The sequence below is a fragment of the Hyperolius riggenbachi genome, chromosome 3 (genome assembly GCF_040937935.1).
Source record: "Hyperolius riggenbachi isolate aHypRig1 chromosome 3, aHypRig1.pri, whole genome shotgun sequence".
NCBI classification, from domain to species: Eukaryota; Metazoa; Chordata; class Amphibia; order Anura; family Hyperoliidae; genus Hyperolius; species Hyperolius riggenbachi.
The window spans coordinates 175,673,189-175,696,582 of NC_090648.1; the positions used below are offsets into that span (position 1 = coordinate 175,673,189).

Consider the following 23,394-nt stretch of genomic DNA (forward strand, 5'->3'; position numbering starts at 1 on the left):
CTACTTATTGCGAGAATTTAAATCCGAGCACCTAGAGCTCTCTTCTGAATGCTTTTCTCCTTCCTCCTTCTTATCTTGCTATGATTGCCGATTGTATGACTTGTTATGATGGTTTGTACCTGACTTGTCAATTGACCATGTTATTTGCTAAACTTGAATAAAGCCTTTCTTTATAAAAAAAATAATATAAATATATATATTTGACCTACTGTAAAATAATTCCATTGCAAAAATAAGTGACCTCCAATAATGCATTCTTTATGAAGTGAACACTAAATCAAGTGCATGTTATGCTGTCTTCCCTATGATTCTAAAATCTCATTCATACTAACCTGAGTCAAATACCACAGTGTACTACTATATTCACCCTGAAACATAGTAAGCGTAGCATGTCTAAAGTGTGTCTTTGTTAGAAGGATGCTTTGCATTTATGGCTGAAACTCTTTTAAAGAGACACTGAAGCGGAAAAAAAATTATAATGAATTGGTTGTGTAGTATGGATAATTACTAGAACATTAGTAGCAAAGAAAATATTCTCATATTTTTATTTTCAGATATATATATATATATATATATATATATATATATATATATATATATATATATATTTTAAATAACATTGCATCATTCTCTAATATTTGCAGTTTACACACTACTCTCCGTTCTAAATGATTTTACAGAGCAGGCAAGTGAACTTTTGAACTCTTCTCTGCAGAGAAAAAGAAAATACAATGCCAGACACTTTAGATAATAAGCTTCAGAGGACAGAGCTCTCTGCTACTTTGAAAGTCGTGGAGCTCAATGGCTCTTTTGCATAGATAACAACTAGAGATTCTTAACTCTTCCTGTACTGGAAACAATATTAGACTTATGTCTTTGCTCCTAATGTTTTATTTCTTTGCTGTACTATACAAATGAATCATTAGATCATATTTTTTTTGCTTCAGTGTCTCTAAGTCCTATTCCGTTACTGATTCAGTACTGCAGGCAATGCAAGGGACTTGTTTGGAGTGTATAAATTTCAAGAAATCAAGTAGCCAGTTACTCTCCTATTTAAGTAAAACTGAAGTGAAGGGCAGCCTTCGGAAGTACTTGTGTCCTCACGTAGCTCCAAAGACTAGCAGCTCCACACTCCACGTGTCTGAGCACAAGCTCGCACATGCGCAGTACATAGCTGCTTGTCTACACGGAAACCCCAAGTAATTCCAAAGACTTCCAAGGTGCCAAATTTGAACTGGGCACAGTGGTGGACCAAACACAGGGAGAGAGGACCGAGAAGGCTCTATGGGTCCAGAGCCTTCCTTCGCCATAGGTGAGTATTTATTTGCTTTAAAGGGACACTGTAGGGGGTCGGGGGAAAAATGAGTTGAACTTACCCAGGGCTTCTAATGGTCCCCCGCAGACATCCTGAGCCCGCACAGCCACTCACCGATGCTCCGGCCCCGCCTCCGGGTTCACTTCTGGAATTTCAGACTTTAAAGTCTGAAAACTACTGCGTCTGCATTGCCATGTCCTCGATCCCGCTGATGTCACCAGCGCAGGCCCAGTATGGTCTGTGTCTGCGTAGTACGCTCCTGGTGACATCAGCGGGATTGAGGACATGGCAACGCAGGCGCAGTGGTTTTCAGACTTTAAAGTCTGAAATTCCAGAAGTGAACCGGAGGCGGGGCCGGAGCATTGGTGAGTGGCTGAGCGGGCACAGGATGTCTGCGGGGACCGTTAGAAGCCCCGGGTAAGTTCAACTCATTTTCCCCCGACCCCCCTACAGTATCCCTTTAAAGAAATTTATTATAGTCATTGGTTTTCTGGTAGTGAACATTTAGCCAAGCTCCCTTTGTACTAATGTGCCCACCTGAAAGTCTCAGGCATTGTCATAAAGAGTGCTAGTGCCTATGTCAGTAGTGACCTAGAGAAGGGCTGCTAAATGCATATTAACCAGGACAGCAGTGTACAGTGCAGGCATAGAGATTTATAATGAAAGTATTTTGCAACATCTTAAGGAGCCTGTCATAATGTTGCACTATTTTTTGATATATGTTTTACTGTACACAGGTTGACTTTTACTGCAGCTAAACATGTTACTATAGACGTTTTTGAAAAAGTTTACTTTTTAATGCTAGAGGTAACTCAAACACGTACGAGATAATTCACTGCCGGGAGACTTGGGCGCAGGATACAGCCAATATATGGCTTATCCTGCTGCTGCACAAGTCACGGCGACATTAATTACGATTCCCCCTCTAGGTCCACATGAATGGTGGGGAATGATGTAATTCGGTTTCCAGCTATTGCTTGACGGCTGAATTACAGTGTTTTAAAAGTAACTTCAGCTCCGTCTTCTGACGTTGCCGAAGTTACTCACTGTGGGCCGCTATAGCCGTAATTCCTATTACGGTCTATGGTGGCGCTGGCTGTGCCCAAGTCTCCTGCGCTGTATTCGCAGAGTTCAACTCAAACAGATATAACTAGACATTGGAACAAATTAGTTCATTCAGTGGAGAGGAATTTAAGTCCACAGTAGCTTTTGCTTTTTTCTTTGTCGCCTTCCCACCACTTTTGATGTACTTGTCCTTATTATGAATGACCTGGATATACTGATCAGTGCTGCTGTTTTGCTGGTCACTGCTGGATGCGTTAGACATTGAATCTGACTCTGTAAGGCATGGCTCAAGTTTGTGCTTTGTCTTAAGTTTCCGATGGCGATCAGCAAATTGTTCATCAAGATCAAAGCTCCTTGTGTTTACCTTTTTGCGATGATGCGACTTTGAGTCAATCTGAAAGCCTCCTTCCCAAGATTTATACTGCATTCGAGCTAGATCTCGACTATATATCATCTGCCCATCATTGCTGTCTCCAATGTAAAATCGTGGAGTGTGGCGGAGATCTGAAAGTGACTTTGGACGGTTGGATCGGCGTATTAGTTCCTTCTGAAGTTCTTCTTCATCCTCTTCACTCAGGTGTGGTGAGAATGACCGACGTGGTGGTTGAACGACATACCTCCTGATATTTCTGGGGTATAATTCCACTATATCACCAGATTGATCCATTCGAAAATGTCTTGGTAGTCTAGATGTTGAACGAAGGAGTTTCTTGCGAGACTCTTGCTCGTTAACAATGAAGTATCTAGCATGTGACCTGTGAGGAACAATACTTGGTGCACTAGACCCATGGTGTTCAGGTGTAACGTGTCTGAGACCTTTTCTAAACAAAGGCTCAGATTGGGCATCTTCAGCTTGCTTCTTTAATCCTGATGAATTGTAATTCTTACTTCTACAGGCATCACCAGAGCTTCCTAACTTCAAACTAGACCTGCAAATAAAGTCATAATAATCTATTACCATTGTGCTGAAGCTAATACAGAACAAATACATTAATATATATTATGAGAATATATAATGCTTTTTATTTATTTACTAGATTTAAGAGTGAGATTCGTTTTCCATTTTTTGGCTTGGAAAAATACAAGATGTTATAAAATAATATTTTATTTTTTATTCAGCACAATTTGTTTTCAGGGGAAAAAAACAAGATAAATACAAAGTGAGTTAGTAATATAGTTTAATTTAACACTAACCAAGGATGTAGACTAGGACATTCATTCAGGAAATTGATTATAGTAAAACTTTGGATTGAGAGTAACTTGGTTTGAGAGCACTTTGCAAGACAAGCAAACATTTTTATAAAATTTTGACTTGCTATAAAAGCAACGTCTTGATATGCAAGCAAAGAATGTATACGCATGTCAACTCATAACAACTGAGCTGATGGTTCTCCCTTTGATGCTGCAGGATTGTACTTTATTGTACTTAAAGGGATGCAGAGATGAGTCTCACTGCAGTTTTTTACTTACCTGGGGCTTCCTCCAGCCACATAAGCATGGATGTGTGCCGTCCTCCTCAGCGCCGCCATTGTCCTGCAGTCAAATCCCGGTAAGCAGCTCAATCGGACTCAGTCTGACTGAGTGACGTCAGCCGGGGCCTTCTGCGCTTGCGCATATGGTCCGCGCATGCGCAGAAGGTCCACCACTGACATCACTGAGGCGCTCACCGGGGCTAACCGCGGCTGAACAGGACATCGTTGGAGGACAGCGAGAGACACAGCCATGCTTATGGGGCTGGAGCAACCCCCAGGTAAGTAAAAAAACTATAGTGAGACTCATATCCGAGTCTCTTTAAGTCTGGAAAAAAAAGAGTTTCACTCACCTGGGGCTTCTACCAGCTCCCTGCAGCCATCCTGTGCCCTCGCAGTCTCGATCGGATCCTCCTGTCCCCCTCCGCCAGCTACTTTCGTTTTCGTCGACAGGCCCAACAGGCCTGGCCACGTGTCTGCTTCTTTGAGTTCCTGTCCACAATAGCAGGATAGAGGGTGCTATTGCAGACAGGAACACGAAGAAGCAGACGTGTGGCCAAGCCTCTCGGGCCTGGCACCGAAAATGAAAGTAGCTGGCGGCGGGGGACAGGAGGATCCGATCGAGACTGCGAGGGCACAGGATGGCTGCAGGGGGCTGGTAGAAGCCGCAGGTGAGTAAAACTCATTTCTTTTCCAGACTTAAAGAACCAGAGACGCCGGACTCTCTAAAAAGAAAAAAAGATTTTATACATACCTGGGGCTTCTTCCAGCCCCATAAGTCTGCATCGCTCCCACGTCGCCATCCTCCGCTCCCTGGATCGCCAGTACCGGGTCCCGTCACTTCCGGCGGACGCGTGAGCAGGGGCTCCCTCCATACCCTTACGTATGTGGCTGCGCAGTATGCAGCTGCACGCGTACGGGTATGCGGGGAGCCCCTGTGATATGGACAATTGTCCGCGTGCTGCCGCCGACTGGACGAAACTACAGGACCCAGTACCGCCGGATACAGGAAGCGGAGGAGGGCGGCGTGGGAGCGATCCGTGCGTATGGGGCTGGAGGAAGCCCCAGGTATGTATAAAATCTTTCTGGGGCCTCTGGTTCCCTTTAAGTGTCACTTTATTCTGAGGGTAGGGAGTGTGCATAGTCACATTTCCATGAAATCCTCAAAAGTAGACAAAAACAACTTTTTTTGGTGCATGGGCCTTTTACCATGCAGCCCCTCACTCCGCAGCCCCTCACTCTGTGGAGTTAACTTCCACAATCTGTCATTGGATAAGTTCCTTGATAAAGCCACACAGAAAAAACGGTTGTGTGAGCCAGCAGATATCAACAATTCTGTTATAGTTAAAAAATGTTTTTTTTTTTACATTTTCACTTTATACAGTACATTACTTTGTATTAAATATTTTTCAATAACGGTTTTTGGATTGTAGAGCAAATCATCTAAGTTTCCATTAATCCTCACGGGGAAATATGCTTTGATATTAAGTGCTTTGGATTACAAGCATGTTTCTGGGACTAATTATGCTTGCAAACCAAGTTTGAATATTATGATTGATTTATGATCTGGGATCAATTGATTGGCAAAGCAAAATCATTATGTACATGTGTATGATGGCTAAATTCTTTGTTTTGAACATGTGTCTGTATACATTCATTGGCTAGCTGCACTTGTACACAGTATGACGTGCAGTGCTGATCGATATTTTCCAGCACGTTTGATCACTCTGAACCAAGAAAATCATTTTTTACTTGTTTCTATCAGTCTGCAGCATAATTCACTTCTGATCAACAGACAATCTGGTCATTACGATAGGATATTAAGGCTTCGTTCACACTGCAGGAGCTTTTTTTTTTTGGGGCGCTAGTGATTTGAAAAGCTCTTGCTTATGCAATGCTATGGGGGATTTTTTATAAAATCACACTGCTCAAGTGAGAACAAACTCTTAGCATTACATTAGCAAGAGCTTAAAATAACTTAGAAAAAGCTCTTGCAGTGTGAACCAGCCCTAAGGAAGCATTGGAGTGTGTATTTTAGATTAAGCATGCTCACCATAGCAGTATAACAAAAACCCTCCAAAATCATTATACTTTTTGCATTATTTCATATTCTCCTAATTAAAAAAAATAGATGAAAAAAATGTATTTTAAATGATCTGCATAATCTAGTAGTTTATACCAGTACATTAAATAAACTAAGCCCATCTATAGAAATATTATTTTCTTCTTTGACCATCCTACTCTCCTACTGTCTATGTTTTGAAGATCTTTGTCCTCGAAAGCCAGCCCTCCCTCTCCCACTGACGTCACCAGGAGTGTATTGCGCAGGCCCAGTACGGTCTGCGCCTAGGCAGTACGCTCCTGGTGAAGTCAGCGGGAGCAAGGACACGGCCGCGCAGGTGTAGTGGTTTTCAGACTTTAAAGAGACACTGAAGCGAAAAAAAAACATATGATATAGTGAATTGGTTGTGTACTATGAATAATTACTAGAAGATTAGCAGCAAAGAAAATATTCTCACATTTTTATTTTCAGGTATATAGTGTGTTTTCTAACATTGCATCATTCTATAATATGTGCAGATTACACAACACTCTGCATTCAAAATGATTCTTTCAGAGCAGTCTGTGAACTAATGACCTCTCCTCTGGCAGAGAAAAAGTAAATAGTTCAATTACAGTTAAGATAATAAAAGTCAGAAGACAGCCCTCTCCACGACTTTGAAAGTCGTAGAGTTTAATGGCTTTTTTGTATAGAGATAACAACTAGAGTTTCTTAACTCTTCCTTTACTGGAAACAATTAGACTGATGTATCTCATCTTAATGTTTTATTTCTTAGCTGTACTACACATACAAATCATAATATCATAATTTTTTTTCCGCTTCAGTGTCTGTTTAAAGTCAGAAATTCCGGAAGTAACTGGCGGCGGGGACCGGAGAATCAGTGAGTGGCTGCGTGGGCACAGGACATCTGCGGGGGGACCATTAGAAGCCCCGGGTAGGTTCAACTCTTTTCCCCCCTACCACCCTACAGTAGTCCTTTAAAGAACACAATCTGATTATGTAACCCTGCATTTTAAAAGATTTTTACAGTATTTAAGATGACATTATAAGCCAAGGCAGCAATATAAATACATTTATAATAAGTTTTATTAGCGATTGTGCTCTGCTTAACCTGCACAAGGTTTGGATGGAAAGCTAACACTCACCTGATATCAGCTGTCATCAAATTCACATTCTTCCATCTGAGAAATATTGCCAGAACACACCTTATCCCAGCGGAAGACCTTCTATTCTCTAGTCCAGTGATGGCTAACCTTTCAGAGGCCGAGTGCCCAAACTGCGACCTAACATCAACTTTTTTATCTCCGAGTGCCACTGGGGGGGGGGCGCCGCACCGAAAATGGGCGTGGCCATGATATTGTATGGGCGGAACTAACATAATGATGTAACAGCGAGGCATAAGAAAGCAGTGTTTTCCGCCATGATGTGGTGAAACGAGGATTCGCATCATGGGTGTGCAGAAACTATGATGCTATTTATACCCGCCGTAACCCCAAAGCAGCAAATATAGCCAACTTTGACCATTAAGGGCTCATTCACACTATTTGCTGCACTGTCAGTTTTGACGCAACGCACATAATGTAAGATTCATATGGTAACATGAAAGTCAATAGACTTCCATGTTACCATTTACACTACAGGTGTGCGTTCCCATGCGTTACGTTGTAACACATCTGGGAACATTTTAATGCACAACGCATACGTTTCCCCGATGGGTACAGCTGCCAACGTCTTTAGCGCACCACAACGTGCATTCCGTGCGATCACTGTGCGTTGGCAGCGCATGCATGAAATCGCATTCGTGCATACGTTCTGTAGTGTGAATGAGCCCTTAATAATAAATGCAGCAAGTTACCCCAGACACCAGAAAATAAACGCAATGTGTGCAACATTTCAGCAGAAAATAATGCAATGTGGGCCACATTGCACCAGAAAACAAACACAGTGGGCCACATTGCACCAGCAAACAAACGCAGTGGGCCACATTGCACCAGCAAACAAACGCAGTGGGCCACATTGCACCAGAAAACAAACGCAGTGGGCCACATTGCACCAGAAAATAAACGCAGTGGGCAGCATTTCACCAGAAAACAAACAGCGGGCAGCATTTCACTAGAAAACAAACAGTGGGCCACATTTCACCAGCAAACAAACGCAGTGGGCCACATTTCACCAGAAAACAAACGCAGAGGTTAGCATTTTAACCAGCAAACAAACGCAGTGGGCCACATTTCACCAGCAAACAAACGCAGTGGGCCACATTTCACCAGAAAACAAACACAGTGGGCCACATTTCACCAGAAAACAAACGCAGAGGGTAGCATTTCACCAGCAAACAAACGCAGTGGGCCACATTTCACTAGAAAACAAACGCAGCGGGCAGCATTTCACCAGAAAACAAACGCAGTGGGCCACATTTCACCAGAAAACAAACGCAGAGGGTAGCATTTCACCAGCAAACAAACGCAGTGGGCCACATTTCACTAGAAAACAAACGCAGCGGGCAGCATTTCACCAGAAAACAAACGCAGTGGGCCACATTTCACCAGAAAACAAATGCAGCAGGCAGCATTTCACCAGAAAACAAACGCAGTGGGCCACATTTCACCAGAAAACAAACGCAGTGGGCCACATTTCACCAGAAAACAAACGCAGCGGGCAGCATTTCACCAGAAAACAAACACAGTGGGCCACATTTCACCAAAAAACAAAACGCAGAGGGTAGCATTTCACCAGCAAACAAACGCAGTGGGCCACATTTCACCAGAAAACAAACGCAGTGGGCAGCATTTCACCAGAAAACAAACGCAGTGGGCCACATTTCACCAGAAAACAAACGCAGTGGGCCACATTTCACCAGAAAACAAACGCAGCAGGCAGCATTTCACCAGAAAACAAACGCAGTGGGCCACATTTCACCAGAAAAACGCAGTGGGCCACATTTCACCAGAAAACAAACACAGTGGGCAGCATGTCACAGAACATAAACACAATGTGACAAAACATTTTACCAGAAAATAACACAGTGGGCCGCATTTTACCTGAAAAAAAAAAGTAATGTACTCACCTGACAGAAGTCTTCTCTCTCGGCTGGGCTCTGGCGCGCATCTCCCCCGGACGTTCCTCCTGTAGTCTCCCGCGCTGCCGCTGACAGGCAGAGTGCAGGGCTACAGGAAGATGGCGCCCAAAGCCCTGTACTGGAGACACAAATAGTCTCCAGTACAGGGCTTCGGCAGCCATCTTGCCATAGCCCTGGTCTGCCTCCCGGGAGACTGCGGGGCTGCGGGATATGAACTGGTGCGGCAGCGGTGGCGTGCCAGCAGGTTAGGCTACGCGTGCCGGGCCCGGCACGCGTGCCATAGGTTCGCCACCGCTGCTCTAGTCCATGCATTTGTATCCTTCTGCCTGGACTACTGCAATGCCCTATTCATAGGATCCCTGGATAAGTACTGCACTCTTTACAACTAGCACAGAATGCAGCAGCCAGACTCCTAGTCAATGCCCACCGCAGCTCACACATGTCAAGTGCTGCAAACTCTTCACTGGTTACCATTAATAGGCCATCCTGCGCAGTATCCCTGTATTGGAGGACTTTCCGGGGCAATTTGCGGAGGCTACGAGCAGCGGAAGATGGTGGCGCGAGAGCGATTCGGCCGGAGGGGGCTGGAGGAAGCCCCAGGTATGTATACATTTTTTATATCTCCGTATTTTAATTTAACCTTCCCCTAATGTAGGTTCGTAATGATGGTGTCTTTGTGGTGGTGGTGGCGGCATAAGTAATTAACTTACCTGTTTGTAGTGTGCTCTGCTCTCTGCTGTTTCATTCTGGACCCAGAGGGGCTTGGGCTACCATTTGGAGGTTGAGGTAAAACCACACGAGGAGCTGATTGTGTGATGGTTTGTATCTGGCTGTGTTTGCTGCTTGGTGAGGAAAAGTTCACCACACTTCCATTTTTTCGTGGAGTAGAGGAATGCGCAGAAGACTCTTGGCTAATGATGTCATTCTCTTGATCCCGCTTTGTATCAGGTGTATCCTTGTTCTGAAACCTGGCTAGAATACATACATGTATGTATATTATACAGTATATTGTAAGTACAACTAGCTCATCCAGTTTTCAAACGAAATAAACTATATAAGATCCGTCTTTAAAGGGGCACTATGGCAAAAAATGGTAAAGTTTTAAATATGTGCAAACATAGACGAATAAGAAGTACGTTTTTCCAGAGTAAAATGAGCCATAAATTACTTTTCTCCTATGTTACTGTCACTTACAGTAGATAGAAGAAATCTGACAGAAGTGACAGGTTTTGGACTAATCCATCTCTTCATAGGGGATTCCCAGCAAGGCTTTTATTCTTTATAAAGATATTCCCTAAAAAGGATTTAAACAATGATGCTGGCCAGCTTCCCTGCTCGCTACCCAGTTTTTGGGCAGTTAGACAGAGCAACTGCCATTCACTAAGTGCTTTTAAAAAATAAATAAATCCCTGAGACTCCCCCAAGAAGAGATGGACTAGTCCAAAACCTGCCGCTTCTGTCAGATTTCTACTACCTACTGTAAGTTACAGTAACATAGGAGAAAAGTAATTTATGGCTATGGTTAAACCATAGCCATAGGGTTAGGGGTATGTGGCCTAGCTAAAGAGTGCCTACATCTAGGCCCCACGAAAGTATTGCTATGGGGGCCCATCAACTCTAGCTACACCACTGCTCCATATCAATACTAAGTAAAGCTTTCCTTGCAAACATGGGGCCTGATTCACAAAGCGGTGATAACTCAGTTATCACGCCTAAAAGACTTTAGGCGTGATAACCTTTGCACTAGCAAAGTTATCACCGCTTTGTGCTCTAACTCGCGCGAAGCTACCGCGCGTACGCGCGTATGTGCGCGCGCAACGTCCCATAGGGCTTAATGGGAGCTTTGCGTGCGCCTGCGTGCTTGCGCGCGCAAAACGTTGCGCGAGTTTCTTCTTATCATGCCTAAACTGAGTTTAGGCGTGATAAAGGGGTTTTCACTCGCGTGCAAACACTTTGCACCGCTTTGTGAATCAGGCCCATGGAGTTACAAAGATTTGTTCCTTTCAGATTTGACATTTTGGGAAATTTGTCAGGTTTTGCATATTTTTAATTTTTTGCTGTTCTGGCAAGAAGAGACGGAAGTAATCAAGCTCTCTATATAGTGCTTTGGGCCTTTTTGGTATGGTCTCTGCCTGGCTTATGTGACTGGTGTCCCCATAGCAATGTGGCAGTGAGTGTACAGCCATATTCATACTGGGAGCAACAGTATTGTCCCGCTTTTCCTGATTGATCCTAATTCTTGTCAATTGCCATTAGATCAAAATCCCGCTATTGTTATCCTTTATTTTTGTTACCGTTACATATGTTTATGCAAGATATTAGGCTTGATTCACAAAAGAGTGCTAACTGTTAGCACGTCCCTTTTTTGCGTGAATTTTCGAATTGTGCGCGATCGCGAATTTTTGCGCGAATCGATAACGATTTCACGCAGAAATACGATGTTTTCAGCGAAAATGATATCGATTTCATGCGAAAATTCCTGTATGCGTGCAAAATCGTTATCGATTCGCGCGAAAATTCGCGATCGCGCACAATGCAAAAATTCGCGTGAAAACGACCGTGCTAACAGTTAGCACTCTTTTGTGAACCAAGCCCATTATGTGTCAACCACTTGAGGACCACAGTCTTTTCGCCCCTTAACCACTTTCCCCCCGCCCGTACGAATTTCTCCGTCCCTTTTTCCATCCTTTAACCCCCAGGGACGGAGAAATCCGTACTTTGCGCACTCCCGCCGCTGTCCGCGCTCCCGCTCGTAAACACGCCGCTCGCCGCTAGTAAACACGCCGCCGCCCGCTCGCCCGGAGATCAATGAACGGGAAAATCCATTCCCGTTCGTTGATCCAAGCCCCGCAATGATCCGCTGCTCTCCAATGGGCAGCGCGATCATTGTGATCTTACCCAGCCTCCAAGTACTTCCTCCAAGCTTCCGGAAGGACGCTTGGAGGTCGCATTAAATCAAAAAGTTACTGTGGCCATCTTGTGGCCAAATAGTAAAACTACACCCTACACATTTTTCACATACAAATAAATTACTTTTACACACAAAATTAACTCATTACCTCCCACACTCCCAATTTTTTTTTTTTGTAATTAAAAAAAAATAAAAAAATGTACAATAAAAAAAAAACATAAATAGTTACCTTAGGGACTGAACTTTTTAAATATTTATGTCAGGAGGGTACAACACTGTTACTTTATAAACTATGGGCTTGTAATTAGGGATGGACGCAAAACTGAAAAAAATGCACCTTTATTTCCAAATAAAATATTGGCGCCAAACATTGTGATAGGGACAATTTTATAACAGTTTTATAACCGGGACAAAAGGGCAAATACATTTCATGGGTTTTAATTACAGTAGCATGCATTAATTAAAAACTATAATGGCCGAAAACTGAAAAATAATTAATTTTTTCCCAGATTTTTCCTATTTTCCCATTAAAACACATTTAGAATGAAATAATTCTTGGCATAATGTCCCACCTAAAGAAAGCCTAATTAGTGGTGGAAAAAACAAGATATAGATCGTTTAATTGTGATAAGTAATGATAAAGTTATAGATGAATGAATGGAAGGAGCGCTGAAAGGTGAAAATTGCTCTGGTGGTCAGGTGGTAAACCCCCTCAGTGGTGAAGTGGTTAAGGACCAGAGCCTTTTTTTGCATTCAGACATCTGCAGCTATCATGGTTTATTGCTCGGCCATACAACCTACCACCTAAATGAATTTTACCTCCTTTTCTTGTCACTAATACAGCTTTCTTTTGGTGCTATTTGATTGTTGCTGCAATTTTTACTTTTTATTATATTCATCAAAAAAGACATGAATTTTGTCAAAAAAAATTCTTTTTTAACTTTCTGTGCTGACATTTTTCAAATAAAGTAAAATTTCCTATACATTTGAGCGCGAAAGTTATTCTGCTACATGTCTTTGATAAAAAAAAAAACATTCAGTGTATATTTATTGGATTGGGTAAAAGTTATAGCATTTACAAACTATGGTGCCAAAAGTGACTTTTCCCATTTTGAAGCATCTCTGCCTTTTCTAACCACCTGTCATGTTTCATGAGGTGCTAAAATTCCAAGATAGTATAAATACCCCCCAAATGACCCCATTTTGGAAAGAAGACATCCCAAAGTATTCAGTGAGAGGCATGGTGAGTTCATAGAAGATTTTATTTTTTGTCACAAGTTAGCGGAAAATGACACTTTGTGACAAAAAAAAAAAGTTTCCATTTCTTCTAACTTGCGACAAAAAAAAATGAAATCTGCCACGGACTCACTATGCTCCTCTCTGAATACCTTCGAGTGTCTACTTTCCAAGATGGGGTCATTTGTGGGGTGTGTTCACTGTCCTGGCATTTTGGGGGGCCTAATTGTAAGCACCCCTGTAAAGCCTAAAGATGCTCATTGGACTTTGGGCCCCTTAGCGCAGTTAGGCTGCAAAAAAGTGCCACACATGTGGTATTGCCGTACTCAGGAGAAGTAGTATAATGTGTTTTGGGGTGTATTTTTACACATACCCATGATGGGTGGGAGAAATATCTCCGTAAATGACAATTTTTGGTTTTGTTTACACACAATTGTCTATTCACAGAGATATTTCTCCCACTCAGCATGGGTATGTGTAAAAATACACCCCAAAACACATTATACTACTTCTCCTGAGTACGGCGATACCACATGTGTGGCACTTTTTTGCACCCTAACCGCGCTAAGGGGCCCAAAGTCCAATGAGTACCTTTAGGATTTCACAGGTCATTTTGTGACATTTGGTTTCAAGACTACTCCTCACGGTTTAGGGCCCCTAAAATGCCAGGGCAGTATAGGAACCCCACAAATTACCCTATTTTAGAAAAAAGACACCCCAAGGTATTCCATTAGTAGTATGGTGAGTTCATAGAAGATTTATTTTTTTGTCACAAGTTAGCGGAAATTGATTTTAATTGTGTTTTTTCACAAAGTGTCATTTTCCGCTAACTTGTGACAAAAAATAAAATCTTCTATGAACTCCCTATACTACTAATGGAATACCTTGGGGTGTCTTTTTTCTAAAATGGGGTAATTTGTGGGGTTCCTATACTGCCCTGGCATTTTAGGGGCCCTAAACCGTGAGGAGTAGTCTTGAAACCAAATGTCGCAAAATGACCTGTGAAATCCTAAAGGTACTCATTGGACTTTGGGCCCCTTAGCGCAGTTAGGGTGCAAAAAACTGCCACACATGTGGTACCGCGTACTCAGAAGTAGTATAATGTGTTTTGTGGTGTATTTTTACACATACAGGTGCTGGGTGGGAGAAATATCTCTGTAAATGACAATTGTTTGATTTTTTTTACACACAATTGTCCATTTAAAGAGAGATTTCTCCCACCCAGCATGGGTATGTATAAAAATATACCCCAAAACACATTATACTACTTCTTCTGAGTACGGCGATACCACATGTGTGACACTTTTTTGCAACCTAGGTGCGCTAAGGGGCCTAACGTCCTATTCACAGGTCATTTTGAGGCATTTGGATTCTAGACTACTCCTCACGGTTTAGGGCCCCTAAAATGCCAGGGCAGTATAGGAACCCTACAAGTGATCCCATTTTAGAAAGAAGACACCCCAAGGTATTCTGTTAGGAGTATGGTGTGACAAAAAATTAAATCTTCTATGAACTCATCATACACCTAACAGAATACCTTGGGGTGTCTTCTTTCTAAAATGGGGTCACTTGTGGGGTTCCTATACTGCCCTGGCATTTTAGGGGCCCTAAACAGTGAGGAGTAGTCTGGAAACCAAATGCCGCAAAATGACCCTTGAAATCCTAAAGGTACTCATTGGACTTTGGGCCCCTTAGCGCAGTTAGGGTGCAAAAAAGTGTCACACATGTGGTATCGCCGTACTCAGGAGAAGTAGTTTAATGTATTTTGTGGTGTATTTTTACATATAACCATGCTGGGTGAGAGAAATATCTCACAATTGTCCATTTACAGAGAGATTTCTCCCACCCAGCATGGGTATGTGTAAAAATACACCACAAAACACATTATACTACTTCTCCTGAGTACGGCGATACCACGTGTGACACTTTTTTGCAGCCTAGGTGCACTAAGGGGCCCAACGTCCTATTCACAGGTCATTTTAAGGCATTTGTTTTCTAGACTACTCCTCACGGTTTAGGGCCCCTAAAATGCCAGGGCAGTATAGGAACCCCACAAGTGACCCCATTTTAGAAAGAAGACACCCCAAGGTATTCCGTTAGGTGTATGGTGAGTTCATAGAAGATTTTATTTTTTGTCACAAGTTAGTGAAAAATGACACTTTGTGAAAAAAACAATAAAAATCAATTTCCGCTAACTGTTGACAAAAAATAAAATCTTCTATGAACTCATCATACACCTAACAGAATACCTTGGGATGTCTTTTTTCTAAAATGGGGTCACTTGTGGGGTTCCTATACTGCCCTGGCATTTTACGGGCCCTAAACCGTGAGTAGTCTGCAAACCAAATTTCTCAAAATGACTGTTCAGGGGTATAAGCATCTGCAAATTTTGATGACAGGTGGTCTATGAGGGGGCAAATTTTGTGGAACCGGTCATAAGCAGGGTGGCCTCTTAGATGACAGGTTGTATTGGGCCTGATCTGATGGATAGGAGTGCTAGGGGGGTGACAGACGGTGATTGATGGGTGTCTCAGGGGGTGGTTAGAGGGGAAAATAGATGCAATCAATGCACTGGGGAGGTGATCGGAAGGGGGTCTGAGGGGGGGTCTGAAAGTTTGGCCGAGTGATCAAGAGCCCACACGGGACAAATTAGGGCCTGATCTGATGGGTAGGTGTGCTAGGGGGTGACAGGTGGTGACAGGAGGTGATTGATGGGTGTCTTAAGGTGTGATTAGAGGGGGGAAATAGATGCAAGCAATGCACTGGTGAGGGGACCAGGGCTGGGGTCTGAGGGCATTCTGAGGGTGTGGGCTGGTGATTGGGTGCCCTGGGGGCAGATAGGGGTCTAATCTGATGGGTATCAGTGACAGGGGCTGATTGATGGGTGATCAGTGGGTGATTAGATGGCAGAACAGATGTAAACAATGCACTTTGGAGGTGATCTGATGGTAGGTCTGGGGCAATCTGATGGTGTGGGTGGGTGATCAGATTGCCCGCAAGGGGCAGGTCAGGGGCTGATTGATGGGCGGCAGTGACAGGGGGTGATTGATTGGTGGCAGTGACAGGGGGTGATTGATGAGTGATTGATAGGTGATTGACAGGTGATTGACAGGTGATCAGTGGGTTATTACAGGGAAAAACAGATGTAAATAATGCACTGGCGAATTGATAAGGGGGGGTCTGAGGGCAATCTGAGCGTGTGGGGCAGGTGATTGGGTGCCCGCAAGGGGCAGATTAGGGTCTATTCTGATGGGTAACAGTGACAGGTGGTGATAGGGGGTGATTGATGGGTAATTATTGGGTGTTTAGAGTAGAGAACAGATGTAAACACTGCACTTGGGAGGTGATCTGACGTCGGATCTGCGGGCGATCTATTGGTGTGGGTGGGTGATCAGATTGCCCGCAAGGGGCAGGTTAGGGGCTGACTGATGGGTGGCAGTGACAGGGGGTGATTGATGGGTGGCAGTGACAGGGGGTGATTGACAGGTGATCAGTGGGTTATTACAGGTAAGAACGGATGTAAATAATGCACTGGCGAATTGATAAGGGGGGGTCTGAGGGCAATCTGAAAGTGTGGGCGGGTGATTGGGTGCCTGCAAGGGGCAGATTAGGGCCTAATCTGATGGGTAACAATGACAGGTGGTGATAGGGGGTGATTGATGGGTGATTGATGGGTAATTAGTGGGTGTTTAGTAGAGAACAGATCTGCACTTGGGAGGTGTTTCTGATGTAGGATCTGCGGGCGATCTATTGGTGTGGGTGGGTGATCAGATTGCCCGCAAGGGGCAGGTTAGGGGCTGATTGATGGGTGGCAGTGACAGGGGGTGATTGATGGGTGATTGACAGGTGATTGGCAAGTGATCAGGGGGGATAGATGGATACAGTACACGGGGGGGGGGGGGTCTGGGGAGAATCTGAGGGGTGGGGGGGGTGATCAGGAGGGGGCAGTTTATGGTTTAAAAAAAATAGCGTTGACAGAAAGTGACAGGGAGTGATTGATGGGTGATTAGGGGGGTGATTGGGTGCTAACAGTGGTCTGGGGGGTGGGCAGGGGGGGTCTAAGGGGTGCTGTGGGCGATCAGGGGGCAGGGGGGGGAAATCAGTGTGCTTGGGTGCAGACTAGGGTGGCTGCAGCCTGCCCTGGTGGTCCCTCGAACACTAGGACCACCAGGGCAGGAGGCAGCCAGCATAATAGGCTTTGTATATGTTACGGCCAAAACCAGAAATCGGCCAATTCTAGAATTGGCCGCCGTTTCTAGAACTGGCCGATTTGACGTCGGCCAAAGTCCAAAATGCTGGGAATTTCTGACATTGGCCGGCCAGTTCTAGAAGCGGCCAAAGTCAGTTGGCCAAAGTCCAAAACGCACAGATCCCAGAACATCCTGGGTCCTGTCCAGCACCATGAATGGCACTCGGAACCTCCTCTCTGCTCTGAAAGATACACAACAGCATAATACCCTTCACAGGGAAAAAAAATGTTCTTTGTCACAGCGAATACACAATCCTGCAACAAATCAGCAGCGTGTCTACTTCTTGACGAAAGCAGACAAATTTATCATCCTGCGCTTTAAAATTAGCTGCTCTGCCGCGGCAGTCGAGTGACACAGGGGAGAGATCAAATTACAGTGGTGATTAGTGATGGCTGGGTGCGCTTCTCTGGGCGCTTTGCATGGCTGGGGGCTTTTCTGGGTGCTTTGCATGGCTGGGGGGGGGGGGGTTCGCTAGGCGCGTTGCATGGCGGGGGCTTCACTGGGCACTTTGCATTGCTGGGGGTGCTTTGCATGGCTGGGTGGGCTTCGCTGGGTGCGTTGCATGGCGGGGGGGGGGGGGAGGGGGGGCTTCACTGGGCACTTTGCATTGCTGGGGGTGCTTTGCATGTAGGGGGGGGGGCTGCGCACTTTGCATGGCTGGGGTGCTTCACTAGGTGCTTTGCATGGCTGGGGGGGGGGGGGGGGCTTCACTGCGCACTTTGCATGGCTGCATGTGCTTTGTATGGGGGGGGGGCTGCGCACTTTGCATGGCTGGGGGTGCTTTGCATGGCTGGAGGGGGGGCGCTTTTTGGCTGAGAGGGGGGGGGCTTTCGTGTGCGCCGGGAGAGTTGCCTGCACTACTCACAGACCTCAGATCACGGCGACCGAAGAGGTGGGGAGAAGCGGAGAAAGGGAGAGAGGCAGAGCAGCGCGCACGCTACCCGCCCGGACCTAAACACTTCACATGCGGAAGTGCCAAATGACTGGCGCTTCCGCACTGAAGTGTTCACGTCCTGCGGGTAACTTGTGTGCTTTGCCTCTCTCCGCCTCTTCGGTCCGGTTGCCCTGATCTGAGGTTTGATTAGTGCAGGCAGCGGGGGAGAGCCGAGGGAGCAGGACTTCCGGACTTGGCCGGCCACATACAGCCACAACGAGTTCTGGCCGGCCAAAGTCCGAAATGAGGGGACATTTCTCACATTGGCCGCATCAGCCGGCCACTTCTCGTTTTGACCGGCCAGAACCAGAAGTGGCCAGACTTCGGGTTCTGGCCGTAACATATACATTACAAAGCCTATTATACAGATTACATGCGACGATCCGGGTGCTAGTAACCCGCCGGCGCTTCCGAACGGCCGGCGGGTTACAGCGCAAGGGGGCCGTATTGCGGTCGTTTAGGCCCAGTCTTTTCCGCCGCCCATCGGCTGGGGGCGGACGGCAAGTGGTTAACCATATCCTATATTTCCGTATTCTTCATGGTACATATATCTTTATTTCATTGTTATTGGCTGTACACTCTTTCATGTGGCTGCAGCTACGTTTTATGATCTATACACAAATGTATTCATGCCTATGCTGGTCTTCCAATTATTATGCAATCTGCAGAACATTATAGATGTATTTTTTCTAAGGAGTTTTTTACTTTCTCTATAAGGCAGCAGTATGTTGATTCATGCTTTTCTGGCTTGCAATTTTTTGCCTTTTTTTTTTTTGCGCAAAAGTATATATAAAGTATATATAAATTATATGATTACATCTTTGTAGCAGTGGTACTCCAAACAGATGTTTTTGCTCAATAAGCTCCCCTTATGTCTCTTTCTATATTCATTGTACACAATTGTGTGATATACCTTTTTGTATTCTTGGTTGACTGTATACTTTTTCTATATTTTAATGTTGCATCTTGCTTATATAAACCTTTTTCAGTATGTCCATAAATATGTGCAAAAGGAAGGTAGCATGTGGTGGTATTGAGCCTCAGAATAGTTGTATATTTATTTTTCATTTTCTGGTTTTATGTGATCACATTTTGGGCAATTTGTAGATTTTTTACATACAAAACACGTGAGCATTTAAAGGATACCCGAGGCGAAAATAAACTAATGAAATAAACGATTGTATCTATCTATCCTTCTCCTAAAAATGACTTTTCACAGTTATTCCACAGTTCTATTTTATGTTTAAATCTACTTTTTACGTTTTAACTGTTTTATTGTTTTTGTTCAATGACACATTCATTGAAGTAGGCCAGAGCTAAAAACTATGAACTGTTGATCCTTTTTATCTCTTTCCTGCTCTCAGAAGCCATTTCCGGGTAGGAAAGTGTTTTATAGTTGGAATTTCTTATCCGTAAGGGTCACACTGTAGTCACCTCCTCTCTGAGTCAGGACTGAGTCAGCTACTTACATACCTGATATTTAACTTTTACAGGCAGATAATTTTTTACAGGTATCCTTTAAAGTGAAGGCAGGGAAGAATTTAGCATGGCTGTTCCAACAGAGTGACAAATTCTGTTCTGCATTCATTGAGCCCAATCCAAATCACTTTTTCTCACAAGTTTTCTCCTATGAGGTAATTTTTCATCTTCTGTTTAAAATAATTTTTCAGCACTCTGCAACTTAACAAAAAGTACCAAAAAGAAGGTGAGAAAGTACTTTCAAAATTATGCTAAGTATTTTCTTTCTTACTGGTGGCTTAAAAGGCATTTTATTGATAAGGTGTGAATATATCTCCTAGGAGAAAAAGGTAATTGGATCAGGCCCATTATTTAAAGACAGGAAGCACAGTATTATAGCAAAGGGTATTAAAGTACTCAAGGTAAAAGAAGAGTTTCTATCATAAGTAGCCAGAATTACTTCTAAGTTCTTACCTATTCAGAAAGAACATTATAACTAAAATCACCAGAACATTTGAAACATTTTATTTAATGTATCACATTTATGTAGCATTTTATTGTTTTATGGGTGTGTGTGGGGGTTGTCAATTCATGCCAGACTTGTGGCCTAAGGCCTCTTGCACACTGCATGCGATTCCGATTCAGATTCCGCTTTTTAATCAGTTTTTACATCCGATTCAGATTCCGATTTGCAGTGTGCAGGGAGCAAACTGCAAATCGGAATCTGAATCGGATGTAAAAACTGATTAAAAAGCGGAATCTGAATTGGAATCGCGTGCAGTGTGCAAGAGGCCTAAGAGAGACGATGATCTCCCACTGAAATTAGACCAACTTTCCTATTGTACATTGTGCTTGTTGTATGTTTGCTTGTCTCCAATTTCCCAGTATAAAATTCTCAATACAACATATCTTGTGTTATTTTCACAGCTTGGAATTCAAACAAATAAGTTGATTTGAAATATCTTGCTGTTTTAAACTAAAATAAATGTATTAAATTAGATTTTCACAATGTTCATAAAACAACAATACTAATATTGGCCAGCAAGTGGCAATATATAACCTTTTCTTTGCCTGTGTAATTTGCAAAGCTTTCATAAGTCATGTTCTTTTATTATCAGCAGGTTACACTTTTATTGGGTGATTTAGGCTAGGGAAGTATTATTCTAGCCTTAATCTATACAAAGAGTAGTAACTATAGCTGTGAAGCGTCCGCGAGGACAGTCTCATGAATGTAGAAGATAGCTTTGGGAGGGATCGACTTTTGACCCAAACATTTGTCCTTCTCTTTGCTTGTCTTTGCTCTTCATGGTTCTCCTTCCTAAGTACTATTAGCCATCTGCCTAAAAGGAGGAGCTATGTTTCCCATAGTTAAGATTGAAAGGAAGAACAAAGAGATGTCCACTTCGGACCTGGAAGCACCTCCATATAATGAGGTATCTGTCTGTAAATAGTTGAGTCAACTTGGTTAGGTGCTGTTAATCTCAATGCATGACATCTGATGGAAGTCAAGAAATCAGGAACAGAGCTTAATAAGTTATAAAGAGGTAAGGGCTGGTTCACACTGCAAGAGCTTTTTAAGCGCTCATGATTTGTAATGCTCTTGCTAATGAAATCTATTGGTGATTTTTATAAAATCACATCGCTCAATTGAGAACACACACATAGCATTACATTAGGAGGAGCTTTTCAAATGTCAAGTGCTTGAAGTGTGAACCAGCCCTAATATGGAACCTACACTTTTATTGTATGATTGCATTACATTTCGTATGGCATAATCGATTGCTACTGCATACGTATTTAGATGTGGTAACAATTCTAAGTGTGGCAAGAATGCAAGTAAAGATATACAACGTACCCACAGCCATTTGAAAAACTTTCTTCTTGTCTTCCATTCTTTCCTAGAAAATGAAAATACAAAAGAACATACATGACACAGTAGTTTGAAAGATACCTATCATGATTTAAAAAAAAATACTGCATATTATTAATATCAGAGTCATCATAATGCTTTGCTTTATAGGACATTTGTCTTCCTTCACCAAAATACTACATGTACTTGTGGATAAGCCAACCCCCTACTTTCCTCTCAAAAGAGTGGAGAAACCGTATTATTATTATTATTTTTTATTTATATAGCGCCAATATATTCCTCAGCGCTTTACAAAGCACAATAAGACGACAAGGGGAACATAGATATACTAACAAATTGTAAAACAGAGTTCCAAGCAGCACAAATATTGTAACAAAAACAGTAAACATTAGGAGGAGGACCCTGCCCTTGCGAGCTTACAATCTAGTGGGACAATCAGTATGACCCATGGATAAGCCCACCCCCAACTAGAATGGCCAGTGGATGAGGTAAAAGGGAATTTAAAAACAAGATAAGCTGACCCCTCTTCGGAACCATTTTTTGTGCTCAAAAGTAGTATCTGCTGTGATATACAGGAAGGTAATTCTGTCACTGTTCCTACAGAAATAATTAATTAATTATTAATAAGACTCTTGTAAATGGGGATTGAGAGGGAGCAGCAGTTGGTTAGATAAACTGCCAATTTATAGCATGTTAGCAGGACTTTGCACTCCCCCGCACTCTGATTGGCCCAATATTTTGTCTGTCAAGTGATGTCACTTGACAGAAAGCCTATTGGGCCACTCAGAATGCGGGGATTAAGTCCTTTAATGTGACTGGACCTGCTAGTGATGATGCTGGGAGGATCGGAGCCGCGTTATGTTGATAGCTTTCGCTATGCTGCAATTCAGCAGCACAGCATATGCTGACTGCCTGGTTCCCCATTACGCACACTATGATGCCAATAGGGCTCGTAGCGTGCAATTACAGTCATTAAGGCACGCTTACTTTTATAGCGCTTGTAACAGCTGATAACTCTCGCTGTTACGCAGCGCTACCATTAGTGAAACAAGCCCCATGTTATCTCAAGTATTTGCTTACTGTTTGGATCTGTGCCCTCAGCTGATTATTGGTGAACTTCAATGATCTGGCAATGCTCTGCAGGTAATAGATTAGCATACTATAAAAAAGAGAAAAGTGTATTATTGATAAATAAGTAGGTAGAAAAATTATCTTTTTAGTTACTAGATCTGTTTTATGACCACTACCTCTAAAGTGTGAGAAGAAAAATGTTGTCTCTAGATCAAGAATATACCACACAAATATTTATTCTAATATGCATGAATGATATTAGTTTCATGAAATGCAAAACTGTCTCGGCGTGTATGGGGGTGAGGCGTTACGGGGCACGGCATGTACGGGAGTACTTAGTCCAGTGCACTGATACAGTATATGGCTTCCTATTTGACACCAAAACGGTTGTCTGTTTTCTGGTCTGTGGGTGAATAAACAACACTTGATACTTTGGAAGTAGTGTACGAATCTATACCTTATTAATTCATTTGTGAAAGCTGACACAGTGGTCCAGCACCTAATGAGAGGAGTGTGCAGGTCAGTACTTGCCAACAGGTAGTTTAGCCCAGGTTTGAAGGGTGCCTTCTCTAGACTTTATATTTCAGTTTACTCTTTTTCTTTCACATTTTGATTCTTTTTCAATTGCAGAGTGCTGAAAAGTTATTGTAAAAATAATTTAAACATTAACTCCT

At 43.2% G+C, this 23,394-nt stretch overlaps 1 protein-coding gene across 1 annotated transcript in view; it reads right to left on the reverse strand.

The window, feature by feature from the left end:
* Positions 1-1,804: 1,804 nt before the first annotated feature.
* The window catches only part of TMC3 (transmembrane channel like 3), a 110,830-nt gene continuing 89,240 nt past the window's right edge, over positions 1,805-23,394 (reverse strand). Inside the window, exons 19-22 of the mRNA XM_068273581.1 lie at positions 22,730-22,808; positions 21,635-21,677; positions 9,701-9,962; positions 1,805-3,309 (exon numbers count right to left, since the gene is read on the reverse strand). Of these exons, the coding sequence (XP_068129682.1) occupies positions 2,466-3,309; positions 9,701-9,962; positions 21,635-21,677; positions 22,730-22,808 (1,228 nt within the window). The 3' untranslated portion in view covers positions 1,805-2,465. The remainder of the gene's footprint in view (positions 3,310-9,700; positions 9,963-21,634; positions 21,678-22,729; positions 22,809-23,394) is intronic.